The 13,965-nt window shown below is 45.4% G+C and overlaps 1 protein-coding gene across 2 annotated transcripts; it reads left to right on the top strand.

The window, feature by feature from the left end:
* Nucleotides 1–1,176: 1,176 nt before the first annotated feature.
* med18 (mediator of RNA polymerase II transcription, subunit 18 homolog (yeast)) lies at nucleotides 1,177–4,470 on the top strand. 2 transcript variants are annotated; one of them, XM_060847396.1, is made up of 3 exons: nucleotides 1,177–1,261; nucleotides 2,196–2,293; nucleotides 3,744–4,470. In XM_060847396.1, the coding sequence occupies exons 2-3, from the start codon at nucleotides 2,221–2,223 to the stop codon at nucleotides 4,301–4,303; spliced, it is 633 nt and encodes a 210-aa protein (XP_060703379.1). In that variant the 5' UTR covers nucleotides 1,177–1,261; nucleotides 2,196–2,220; the 3' UTR covers nucleotides 4,304–4,470. The 2 variants fall into 2 exon arrangements, with proteins under 2 accessions (XP_060703379.1, XP_060703378.1); XM_060847395.1 differs by having other exon boundaries at nucleotides 1,223–1,261; nucleotides 2,200–2,293.
* Nucleotides 4,471–13,965: the final 9,495 nt, after the last annotated feature.

Raw genomic sequence — 13,965 nt, 5'->3', positions numbered from 1 at the left:
GCTGAGGAAGGAGATGTGGCTGTGGTAACGAGTCTGTTTGAGAACGTGGCTGAAGAGCTTCTGTGCAGAGGAGATGACCTGGGGGGTGCAGTGAGAGAGGGACTCACTGAAATCCTTGTAGAGGGAGGAAGAGAGCTTCTTCAAGGAAGGCATCCTTGTAAAAGGATTCGCAGTAGGTTAAAATCTTCGAGTAAAAAATGAGGTCTGCAGATGCTGGAGATCACAGCTGCAAATGTGTTGCTGGTTAAAGCACAGCAGGTTAGGCAGCATCTCAGGAATAGAGAATTCGACGTTTCGAGCATAAGCCCTTCATCAGGAATACCAGGCAAGTACCTGAAACAGGGGATTGGTCATTAGAAACATGAGGAAGACAATATTGGTCAGATTAGTGAGGATTTAGACAAAGGGAAGAAAGTTTAGTCCATGCCCAGGACGGAAATTTGATTTGTCTTTTTGAAAACATTGACCAAGTGAACTCAGAAACCTGTCTGTCTGTGTCAGTGATGTCCAGCTGCAGGGACGGTGTTTGATCCTAATGGATGAGCTGCCTGACAGCAGCGCGGTCACAGCGGGAGGGGAGCGTCACACATCCCACACACACTTCACCGACAGGGGGGGGGGCAGGGGGAGCGGGCCCCGCGGGGGGGGGGGGCAGGGGAGGGGGAGGGGGAGCGGGCCCGCGGGGGGGGGGGCAGGGGGCGGGAGCGGGCCCCGCGGGGGGGGGGGCAGGGGAGGGGGAGGGGGAGGGGGAGCGGGCCGCGGGGGGGGGGGCAGGGGGCGGGAGCGGGCCCCGCGGGGGGGGGGGGCAGGGGAGGGGGAGCGGGCCCGCGGGGGGGGGGGGGCAGGGGGGCGGGAGCGGGCCCCGCGGGGGAGGGGCAGGGGGCGGGAGCGGGCCCCGCGGGGGAGGGGCAGGGGGCGGGAGCGGGCCCCGCGGGGGAGGGGGCGGGGGAGGGGGAGCGGGCCCGCGGGGGGGGGGGGCAGGGGGCGGGAGCGGGCCCCGCGGGGGAGGGGGGCGGGGGAGCGGGAGCGGGGGCGGGAGCGGGCCCCGCAGGGGAGGGGGAGGGGCAGGGGGAGGGGCGGGAGCGGGCCCCGCAGGGGAGGGGCGGGAGCGGGCCCGCGGGGGAGGGGCGGGAGCGGGGGCGGGAGCGGGCCCCGCAGGGGAGGGGGCGGGGCAGGGGGAACGTAAATGACGCGGCACCCGGTGGTTCCGTTTCCGGTTTCCGCCCGGACGCTGTTAGCGTCTGCACGCGGGCCACATCCGGTGAGGGTCCTGAGACCGAGAGACAAAACACCCCCCTACCCCCCACCCCCCACGGGGGGAGTCTGTCCCTCACCTCCTCCCCCCCCCCTTCCCCCCCCCCCCCCCCCCCCCCCCCCCCCCCGATCCCAGTCCGGGTCATCTCTCTCTCTACACCGTCATTTCTAAATCATCTTCCCCCCCTCCCCCGGGTTGTGTGACCCCTGACCTGTGTCTCTCTCCCCCCGGGTTGTGTGACCCCTGACCTGTGTCTCTCCCCCCCCCCCCGGGTTGTGTGACCCCTGACCTGTGTCCCTCCCCCGGATTGTGTGACCCCTGACCTGTGTCCCTCCCCCGGGTTGTGTGACCCCTGACCTGTGTCCCTCCCCCGGGTTGTGTGACCCCTGACCTGTGACCCTCTCCTGGGTTGTGCAACCCTTGACCTGTGTCTCTTCCCCCCCTCAGGTTGTGTGACCCCTGACCTCTGTCTCTTCCCCCCCCCCCCCCCCAGTTGCTGGGATTGTCTCCCCGTTTGACCCAAGGCCCTGTCACCTGACCTACGGTGACTGTGCTGGGGAGAGCTCTCTGGTTGATGTTGACATGGGACAGTTACCCAGGTCCCCTGGTCCTCCTCCCTCTTCAGAGAGAGTGTGGCTGGTGCTGGTTTAACCTGAGGCTCCCCTTGGGTCAGGGGTGAGGTGGAGAAGGAGGGCCCTTCATGGTAACTTCAGCCTGTTTGGGAAGTGGACATGAGAGATATTGGATCTGCCACAATCCTATTGAATAGCAGAGCAGGCTCGAGGGGCCAAACAGCCTCATCTTGCTTATATTTATTGAGCCCGTATATCTGTATATGTATCAGCCACCAGAAAACTAGCCCCCATGTTATTAAAACCCTAGTTTTCAATCTGTCTGGTTTTCAAACATTCTAACCTCTTCAGTGTTTTTATCCCCCCAGTTAGGTTTCCTGGAGACTTGACAAAATGGAGGCCCCTCCTGTAACAGTGTTGCCTGTCATTGGTGGAACCATCAATATGATGGAATATATTCTTCAAGGTATGAAATGTGGCCCTATTATTTTTACTGTGAAATGATTTCAGGAGATAAACAACTGTGGCTTCAGAGCTAAAACTATTCTTGAGTGTTTGGTGTGTGAGACAGATTGGGTAGACGCTCTGCCAGGGTGCTCCTGGTGGGTATAAGCGTGTCTCCTTAACCATAAAGAAAAGTCGCCATTGTTCATGAGGGCCATAGAGCTGCGCTCTCATTACAGAGAGAGAGAGAAAGAGATGACTGATGTTATTGGGATTTGGAAGTGCTGGTGTTGGACTGGCATGTACAAAGTTTAAAAATCACACAACACCAGGTTATAGTTGTTTGGAAGCACTAGCTTTTGGACCGCTGCTTCTTCGGGTGATTGACAAACTCCTGATGAAGGAGCAGTGCTCTGAAAGCTAGTGCTTCCAAATAAACCTATTGGACTATAACCTGGTGTTGTGTGATTTTTAATCATGTTATCAGGGAACTACAGACTGTTCACATTGGGCTGGAATATAAGATTTTAATTTCTCTCAGCAGTTTAACAGGTGCATTGTAGTATTTTTAAAATAAACGTTAAACAGGTTAAGTAGCTCCAATAAGTGCATTCTATACTTGATTATTACCCTATAAATTTTCTTTCCACCATTTAACTTGACCATATGGTTGTGTGGGAGTCTTTCAACTTGCCACTGGCTAGTAAACTGCCGGGTGGACGTCTGCAATTTTCCTCCTCTTGACCAGGATTGTTTGAGGCCAGTTATAGTGCTCTGAATGCTAGCTGAGCTTCACACAGACCTGGGAACTGGCTGGGTAGAAATGTTTTAATTCATCATGCTGAATCATTAGGCATGTTCTGATCTTCAATTTTGGTAAAAATTATGACAAAATCTTATTTTTGTATTTGGGAAAATGCAGAATAGTAGGATTTGAATGTTGCTGAAAAGAGAGATGTCTTACCAAAGTTTCTGCTGATATGGACAAATGCAAGAATTCCACATTTCAAAAGATCATAACAATTCATAGTCCCTTTCTTCTGTGGTGTGAATTGTTGTGTTTCTTTTTTAAAAAAAAATTGACACTAAAGCTTTGGCAACATCGTGATCTAGCATGGAAACAGAATTCCATTTGTCCATGCCGACCTGGTTTCCCAATCTAATCTAGTCTCATTTGCCTGCGTTTGACCCATATCCCTGTAAACCTTTCTTGTCCATGTACCTGTCCAAATGTTTTTGAAATGTTGTAACTGTTCCTGCATTTACCACTTCCTCTAGCAGTTCAACATGTCTTTCTGTTCAGTAAGATTCAGATGCAGTATGACCAAGTGTCTGTTAGAATGCAAGCAATGGAAGCTCAGTGATACACACTTTTGACAATGAAATCACTAACTATTGTAAGTGGTGCTTTCCTTAGTAATCTCACCTTGTTAAAGTTATTTAATGATTGGAATTAATTCTGATTGCCACAGGAAGTGTGCTAGACCAGAGTCTGGAAAGCCTCCTCCACCGACTGCGTGGGCTTTGTGACAATATGGAGCCAGAGACTTTTGTAGACCATGAGCTGGTTTTCCTGCTTAAAGCTCAGCAAGGAAGTCCATTTATTTTAAGGGCCCGGCGCTCTGTGGACAAGCCTGGTTTGCCCTGGCACCTCCGATACCTTGGGCAGCCGGAAATTGGTGACAAAAACCGTTCGGCACTGGTGCGAAACTGTGTGGACATTGCAACTTCTGATGGCCTAACCGAGTTTCTGATAGAGATGGGTTTCCGAATGGATCATGAGTTTGTGGTGAAGGGACATGTTTTCCGCAAAGGAATTATGAAGATTGTGGTGTCGAAAATCTTTCGGATTCTGCTTCCCGGTAACATTGACAATGTTGAGCCGCTCTCGCTGTCGTACCTGGTGGAGCTGAATGTGGTGGCACCACCCGGGCAGGATGCAGTTTCAGATGACATGAAAAATTTTTCCGAACAGCTGAAGCCTTTAGTTCATCTGGAGAAAATTGACCCTAAGCGATTACACCAGGTGTAGGGAGAAATGTGTGTGACGTTAGAGTGTACAGTTTGTGTGGCTGGGGAAGAGGTGGTATTACCACTGACACACTACGCTCTGCCTGAGTTCTGGATCTGTCAGCTTCTAAACCTCAAACATGTTTCGTGCTTTTAAAATATTATGAATAAATTTTACTTTTTGTCTTATACTTGAATCATGACTGCCCCAACCCAGATGGTGAAAGATGGATTTTGAGCCTGATCATGACACATTTTATAATCTTTTTTACTTACAGAAATACACTTTGCGAGCATGTTTGAACGAGGGCTCTGTCTCTCGGTCTCTCTCTACTAATTTGTTCTGTCTTTTGTTCTCTCTCTTTCACCTTCTCTCTTGTTTTCTTTTTTTCTTTTTTTTTGTTTCCCTCCCCATTATTTCAACTATTCAATGGATCACAACAAAAATTTAATTATTTTGTTTACTTCCCAATATAAAAAAAATCCATTAACCATGTTTCTTTATTGAAGGCAGAATTATTGGTCGTTTACAAAACAACATATTTAATAAAAATGCAAAATTGGCTAGCGCACATACACACACTTTACTGTGAAAGTAAAAATGTATACCCCTCTAAATAACTCAAAACACACACATTCCCCACAAGGGGAAATCAACATTTGCACAAATGCTGCCAAATTTGATGAGTTTCTCCAGTAATCTGTGTTTCAGATTTCCTGCATTCATGGAATTTTGCTTTTACTGTAATGATATTATTGCAGTAACCTGGAAGAAGCAGTGCTTTCCTGGCAGAATAGCACCCTCTATAATTTATGTATTGCTTTGTGGACTGAGTGAAATATCCTCCTGACTCTTGGAAGAAAGATGGGACAGTTTGAAGGAACGTTTTCCTTGCGAACCTCATTGGCTTACCTTCCCGACATGGTGTTACCTTACCTGTACCTTACCGACATGGTGTTACCCCGAGAAGCTGATGTTAAACTCTCTTTGTGAGTTTTGAGGAGATTTGTAGTTCAGGTTGTAAGTTTGCTTGCTGAGTTGGAAGGTTTCCTCTCCGACGTTTCGTCCCCATACTAGGTAACATCATCAGTGAGCCTCCGTTGAAGCACTGGTGTTCTGTCCCACTTTCTATTTGTGTGTCTTAGTCTGTTGAAGTGGGTGATGTCATAATGACCAAACATCTGCGGCACGGTGGCACAGTGGTTAGCACTGCTGCCTCACAGCGCCTGAGACCCGGGTTCAATTCCCGACTCAGGCGATCGACTGTGTGGAGTTTGCACGTTCTCCCCGTGTCTGCGTGGGTTTCCTCCGGGTGCTCCGGTTTCCTCCCACAGTCACAAAGATGTGCGGGTCAGGTGAATTGGCCATGCTAACTTGCCCGTAGTGTTAGGTAAGGGGTAAATATAGGGGTATGGGTGGGTTGTGCTTCGGCGGGTCGGTGTGGACTTGTTGGGCCGAAGGGCCTGTTTCCACACTGTAAGTCTAATCTAACCTAATCTAATCTAAAAAAGTTGAACTCTGCTTCTGGAGCTGTTGAATGAATACAACTCAGTGAGTTGCTTGGTCAGTTCAGAAGGCACTTAATGGTCAACTATGTTTGATGTGGGACTGGAGTTGCATACAGGGCAGTCCGGATAAGGATGATCATGTTAACCTCTTTGATCAGCTTCATGCTCCCGTTTACTAACACTGTTTTTAATTTCTTCAGTTCTTGTTTTGAGCCAAATTCAAGATTTCTGCACCCGCTGTGGCCTTTGAACGGTTTCTTAGGGGTTATTGCTGGGCTAGCTTCCACTAAGGTTTTAAAAAAAGACATCCTCAGCACACGTGCAAAAATCTGTGGGAAGGAAACATTTTCTCAGTTCTGAGTGGAAATGCATGTGGAGATGTTAACACCACTTCCTTGCCCCCAAGTGTCTTAAAAATATTCCTGGCAGATTTCTCTTCACAGGAGAATCTGATATGTTAAGTCCTCCTTCCTGAGATTCTATTACAGAAAGAAAGAAGGAAATCTAGCTGTGTTCCTGGAACGCTGTGAGGAGTTGTATTTCTCTAACGTCGGTTCACAGTGTTCAGCATGTACAGGAGTTGTTACATAAAACTATGCAAAGTACAAAATACCAACAAGAATTTGACAATTACAAAGACTGTCTAATTATCAAAGATGTACAGAAACTGGTGATACCAGCTTTTTAATTTCATTTTTTTAAACTGAATTCAAGTTTTCAACCCCCCTCCCCTTAGGCTTTGAACTCATTCGTTGGGATTATTGCTGGAACATTTGGAAACATATACATCTGGAAACTTTTAGCTGCTTTTGTAAGTTTAAAATTAGAACTATTATCACGAAACTGTAAATGAAAACTATTATCACGAAACTGTGATGAGAAGTCCTTATTTGGGAAGTTTGTTGGGTGACTATTTGGAACAATTGCTCTTTGATAACGTTTGGAATTTGTTAAACTTGAATTGAAACTCCTGGGAGCAGTGTACCAAAGTCTTCTTTCGGGATTTAAATTTCCAACCACAACTGAGAAATAGAGACTGCGGATGCTGGAGGTTGGACGGAAAACCAGAAGATGCAGGAAATACTCAGCAAGTTTGGCAGTATCTGTGGAGACAGAAACAAAACGAACATCTTAGGGCGATGATCTTCTGTCAACAGCTTGGAAATAAGTGAGAGATACACACAGGGTAGTCCTCAATCTGTAAACATCCGACCTGTGAACGTCATCTTGTACAAGGGTGTAGTTTTAAAGACCTGACGTGAACATTTCCTGTACTTACCAACAGCACCTCTGAACTATCCTGCGTTGTGTTCTGACTTGCCTGACAATGGACTTGCGAACAGATTGCAGAAGGGAGCCCATTCACAATTTGGAGACGGTCTGTAATAGGTTTTAATCAAGGAATGGGGCAAGGTAAAATTGTGAGAGGGTGGAGAGTATAAAATAAGAGCATAAATATTTGCTGGAACTCAGGGGGTTGGGCATCACCTGAGGAGAGAGAAATAGAGTTAATGTTTTGAGTTCAAAGACTCTTCTTTGAAATCAAAGAATCCCTACAGTGTGCATCGAGGCCATTCAGCCCATCAAGTGCACGCCAACCCTTCGAACAGCATCCCACCCTACCCTACATATCTTTGGACTGTGGGAAGAAGCTCACGCAGACACTGGAAGAATGTGCAATCTCCACACACACACTCATCCAATGCTAGAATTGAACATGGGTCCCCAGCACTGTGAGGTAGCAGTGCTCGCTACTGAGCCGTTCCGGGTTTCAGTTCTGCTGAAGAGTCTTTAGACTTGAAACATTAGCGCAGTTTCTTTTGATTGTTTCATTTCTTGTCCCATCGTTTGGCTGTGTGCGATTAACTCATTCAGTCGCTCTGCTCCTCCAAGCAGAGTAGACTTTTTATCCATGTCCCATGTGTTGCTTCAAACCAACTCCATCTTAAACGTTCCCCTGTTCCAACGAAGGGTCATTAACCTGAAATGTTAATGCTTTTTCTCTGTCCACTGATGCTGACTGAGCTGCTGGGTATTTCCAGCTGTGATCATTTTTCTTATCTTTGTAATGTTTGAGTTCCTTTGCTGGATACAATGGAGCTTTCACTGAGAACATAAAAGAATTGTGAACACTGGAGGTCTGAAACAAACAAAGACAGAAAATGCTGGAGAAACTCAACAGACCTGGCAGAATCTGTGGGGAGAGAGAGAGAGAGAAGCAGAGTTAACAATTCAAGTGACCCATTGTCAAAACTAAGGAAAGAGATGTTTGCTAGAAGGAGCAATTGCAGTAACTCTCTCCTAACATTTAGTGACTGCTGAAAAATCAGTTTAAATACTCATTGAGCTAAAGGTGACTGAAATTTCACAGTTGTCAAGTGTATTCAGAGTCGAGGGTGATATTGGCGAAATTTTGAATCTACGATTCCAGCATTTGTCAGTGAATTCAATACCGATGCACAACAGATCTGGTTTAAGATTTTTCATCAGCACAGCAGAGATTTTAAGTAAAAGCCAAAAGATCTGTGGATGCTGTAAATCAGAAACAAAAACAAAAGTTGCTGGAAAATCTCAGCAGGTCTGGCAGCATCTGTGGAGAGCAGTCAGTGTTAATGTTTCAGGTCAGGTGACCCCTCCTCAGAATGGTTTCCCCAGCTGTGAGGAATGGTCACTCAACCTGAAACATGACCTCTGATTTCTCTCCACAGATGCTGTGAGATTTGCTGAGCTTTTCCAGCAACTCCTGTTTTTGTTAAAGATTTTATGGACACAAATGAAAATGAAACACAACAAAATATTACAAGGTTTGTGGTACACTTGTTCTGATTTTTTTTTAATGGAACATCAACTACAAATGTAACCTTTCAGACTCCACAGTAAATGTAGTCGGGCTGTCTATTGTAGAGCAGTAGGGCTGCTTGAGAGCTCAATGACTGAACTAAGCTGTCAATGCACCGATGCTGCTGTCAATGCACCGATGCTACTGTCTGCTGGAGCTAAAATGTAAACGATATCGAAGAAAGACTTATATTTGTATATCACCTTTCATGACCGCCAAAAATTCACTTTGTAGCCAACTCAGCTGCTTTGCCACGTTATCACTGTGTGATGTATGAATGCAGGAGCTGCACAGCAAGTGTCCACAAATAGCAATGTGATAACGACCGAATAATTTGACTTAAGGTGTTAATTAAAAGATATTGACCAAAACACCAAAGGTCTATCCTTTGAAATGAAGCCATAGGATCCTTTACCTGAGAGAGCAAATGGGACTGTGGTTTCATGTCTCGTCTGAGAGAAATATAGAAAATAGGAACAGGAGTAGGCCATTCGGCCCTTTGGAACTACTCCACAATTCAGTATGGTCATGGCTGGTCATCCAACTTGGTCCTTTGTTCCTGCTTTCTCCCCGTACGCTTTGATCCCTTTAGCCCTAAGACGACATCTTCAACACAGCAATGTCAAGATGGACTGTTTATTTCAAGACCATAGAGACAGTTAAACCCACAGATGTCAGATTCTGAGCTGTGAGTGCTAGAGTGACTCATGTTTGACCTTAAATTTGTGAATATGCATGTTGGTATAGACACAAGGAGTCCCTGGTTTACAAATATCCGACTAATTTGTAGGCATGAACATGATCCCATACAGTTTTCATATTAAAGACCCGATATAGGAACATTTCTTTTACACAGGAACCTCGATTATCTGAACAACGTGGGCAGGGAGTGTTTTGTTGGATAATCGAATACCGGATAACACAGTTTAGCCAAGCATCGGGACCTTGCGATCTTGTTTGGATAATCCGAAATTCAGATAGTCGAGGTACCTCCTGTACTTAAAACAGCTGCGTTACATCCTCCTGCACTGTCTTCCAATTTGTGTACAATCTACTTGTGAACCGACTCCAGGATGGAATGTGTTTCACACTTGGGGAACTGTCCGTTTACAGTTTCGATTTTTCCACCCTCTCCTGGGTTCTTATGATTTGCCACGTGTCCAATGTTACAAATCTTAGACTTTTCCCAGATCTGTTTGGGGGATCAGTATTACTAACCCATTAAGAAACCCCATTGTTTCAACAGGGTTGTGTTACCGACTGACCCACATAGAGCTAATGTACTGTTTCCCCCCGCCCCCCCCCCCCCCCCCCCCCCCCCACAACCTTATCTCTTACCCCCTACCATTGGAACAAGTTATACACAAATCCCTGCTGTAGTTAAACATTCTGAAATGTTACACGTTATACTTTAGATTCTCTCCAAGTTCTCCTGTCATTTAACATCCATGACTTTGATCTCTGGGGTAATTCCTTGCTTTGGCCTCATTTTCTTAATGTGTTCCAACATTTTGTGTTTGTAATTTGTGGCTATGTATTTTGTTTATGCAGTTTTCTGTCTGTAATGCACTCAGGTCCTGTTTGGATAGATTCACACACACACATTGGCATTGCTGTGATTTGCAACAGAAAGTTAATTTCTTTAAATGAGTGCTCAAAGAGTTCTTTATAATAAACTGAGGGTTAAATAATAATTTCGAGAGTAGTTACGTGTTCAAAAATCAGATTTAGTCATTTATTCTGAAAATATGAGCCTCCTTTTTTAAAAGCTTTTCCGTGGGAAATTAGCTCTGTTACAGCCTCTCACTATTATTCGACCATCCATTGGCAGCTTCACACTAATCCCTTCAGATTTATCCATCCTTAGGGTGCACTTGGTTTTGTGTTATTTGTTCATGGTCTGTGGCTGTCTCTGGCCAGCACTTATTGCCCATGCTAACTGTCCTGGGGAAGGTGATGATGAGCAATGTTCCCTTTAAACTTCACATGTTGCCCCAGTGTGTCACCCTGCTGATTGCAGCATTGATTTCGAATTCTGGAAATTTCTGCTATGCATGGGCTGCTATCCTTGTGTAACTGTTAAGAATATTAGAGGAAATGCAGGTGATGGCAAGGCATGTTACGTGTGCTGCTGTAGACATTCTGGTATAGAGAGACCCACAATGCCCTTAGGGAGCGTGTTCCAGGATTTTGACCCACCGACACTGAAGGAAGGGTGATACAGGACGATAGCACCATAAGACATAGAAGTGGAAGTAAGGCCATTCGGCCCTTCGAGTCCACTCTGCCATTCAATAATGGCTGATGGGCATTTCAACTCCACTTATCAGCATTCTCCCCTTAGCCCTTAATTCCTTGTGACATCAAGAATTTATCAATCTCTGCCTTGAAGACATTTAGCGTCCCGGCCTCCACTGCACTCTGCGGCAATGAATTCCACAGGCCCGCCACTCTCTGGCTGAAGAAGTGTCTCCGCATTTTTGTTCTGAATTGACCCCCTCTAATTCTAAGGCTGTGTCCACGGGTCCTAGTTTGTTTGATATATTTCCAAGGCAGGATGGTGACTGGCTTGGAGGAGAACTTAAACAGAAGTTGCTGGAAAAACTCAGCAGGTCTGGCAGCACCTTTGCAGAGAAAGACTTAACATTTCGGGCCCAGTGACCCTTCCACTGAGATCATGGACTTGGAAGAGTCAGCTGTAGGAATGTTGCTGAGTTACTGCAGTATATCCTGTAGATGGTACAAACTGCTGATGCTGTGTGTCAGTAGTGATTGGTGTGGATGTTGAAGGTAGTAGGTATGGCTGCCCCACAGCAACACCTTACAGATGAGGAGCTCCTTTGTTGCCTGCTGTAAAGCTTTGTCAGCCGTGGCTCAGGTGGAGATATACATTCCCGTGAGCTAATTCTGAGTGAATGCCATGAGTGTTCTGCCCAATGTCTTGACTGATTATTTCTCCATCAGCAACCTAAAAGCATCATGTCATTATTGTTTCTTGTGAAATCTTACTGTATACGAATTAGCAGCTGTTTTCCTACATTGAAAAATGGGACTAAAACTTTGAAAGTACTTCATTGTGACAGTGAAGCTCATTGAGATGTCATAAAAGGTGCTATTTAAATGTAAGTTTTTCTTTTGCTGAAAATAATTTAAGTGTAATTATTTTCAATATTACCATTTTTCAAATTCAAAGAACAATACAGCACAGGATCGGGCCCTTCAGCCATCCAAGCCTGCGCCAACACATTTTGTCCTTCCATTCTGAAACTCTCTTCACCTATAGGGTCCATATCCCTCTGTCCCCTTCCTGTTCATGTATTTGTCCAGGTGCCTCCTGAATGCTGCTATTGTGTCTGCTTCCAACTCCTCCACTGGCAGTGTGTTCCAGGCACTCCCCGCCATTTTGTGAAACACTTGCCTCACGCATCTCTTTTAAACTTCTGCCCACCTCTTTCATTAAACCTGTGTGCCCCAGTAATTGATCTGTCCACCCTGGGAAAACACCTCATACTTTCCACTTAATCCATGCCATTCACAATCTTATAAACTTCTATCAGGTCAACCCTTAACCTTCTGTGTTCCAGTGAAAACAATCCCAATCTATCCAACCTTTCTTTACAGCTAAAATCCCCCAACATCCTGGTAAACCTTTTCTGTACCCTTTCTGAAGCATCCACATCCTTCTGGTTGTATGATGACCAGAACTGTACGCAATATTCCAAGTATGGCCTAACTAACGTTCTACAAAACTGCAGCATAACTTGTCTATCCTTATACTTAGTGCTCCTTCCGATGAAGGCAAACATGCCATCAGCCTTTTTTACTCCCTTATCTATCTGCGCTGCCACCTTCAGTGATCTGTGGACCTGCACACCCAGATGCCTCTGCATATCAATACAGTAGAGCCTCGACTTACGAACTTAATCAGTTCCGGGAGCCAGTTTGCCAACCGAAAAGTTCGCAAACTGAATCAATTTTTCCCATTTGAATTAATGTAATTCCAATTTATCCGTTTTGCCATGTCGTACTGCTTAACGAGATCAGATACGCGAGCACCATTCTCGTGTTTAGCTATTATTTCCTTCTTTGTTTCCACAGTAATACGTTTAGGCTTCTTAACACCACTATCACTACCACTTTTCACTTTCTTGGGAGCCATAATGAGGGCTAATTTAATACAAAAAACAAAAAAAGTGTAAGAATGCTTGGACGTAGCAACAAATGATGTTCACAGCGCGCGTGCAAAAGATGAACTGAATGAGATCACGTGGGGCCCGAGAGCTTTTGCATTCAAAGCGCGTGTAGCAAAGCAGAACAATGAAGCCACGTGGTCGCACACGGGCTTTTTGCATTTGTACCTTCGTTCGTACCTTGAATTTTGTACGTATGTTGAAGCAAAATTTTACATACAATCCGCTTCTTAAACCGATTTGTTCATGAACAGGGTCGTTCGTATGTCGAGGCGCTACTGTACTCCTAAGGGTTCTGCCACTCACTCTGTAATTTCCACTTGAACTTGACCTTCCAAAATGCATCACCTCACATTTGTCTGGATTAAACTCCATCTGCCATTTTTCTCCCCGTGCCTCCAACTGATCTATACCTTGCTGTATCTTCTAACAATCCTCCTCACTATCTGCAATTCCACCAATCTTTGTATCATCTGCAAACTTACTAATTAGACCAGCTACACTTTCCTCCAAATCACTGATGTAGATCATGAACAGCAGAGGTCCCAGCACTGATCCCCGTGGGCCACCACTAGTCACAGCCCTTTATTCCGAAAAGCAACCTTCCATTGCTACCCTCTGTCTTCTATGACTGAGCCAATTCTGTACCATCTTGCCAGCTCATCCTGATAAAATGTAACTTCATCTTTTGTACCAGTCTGCAGCAAGGGATCTTGTCAAAGGCTTTACTGAAGTCAATGTAGACAACATCAACTGCTTTTCCCTCATTAATCATCTTCACTTTCTCAAGAAAAAATCAATAATTTTTCACTAACTTTTAGGTTACGTCTGTCTCTGTCAAAAGTACAGAGAAATCAATTTTTCTACATCCTTCAGTTCTGAAAAAGAGTTGTATTGGACTTGAAACATGAACTCTGTTTCCCTCTCCAAGATGCTGCCAGACCTGCTGAGTTTCTCCAGCACTCTCTGTGATTACTATCATATAACAAGTCTGCCATTTTCTTATTACTATCATTGCCCCATTTGCCTTTACTTCTCTTTCTCATTTTATGTTGAACCAAAAATATTGATACAATCCAATATTCAAAATCTTATGTTCTTAAGATGAAGGGCATCATCTTCATTTGAAGACCCTCTCTAATGCTA

Source organism: Hemiscyllium ocellatum, chromosome 30 (genome assembly GCF_020745735.1).
Source record: "Hemiscyllium ocellatum isolate sHemOce1 chromosome 30, sHemOce1.pat.X.cur, whole genome shotgun sequence".
In the NCBI taxonomy this organism is placed as follows: Eukaryota; Metazoa; Chordata; class Chondrichthyes; order Orectolobiformes; family Hemiscylliidae; genus Hemiscyllium; species Hemiscyllium ocellatum.
Note: the sequence above shows the minus strand (reverse complement) of the source record. Positions and strands in the feature narration are given on the sequence as shown.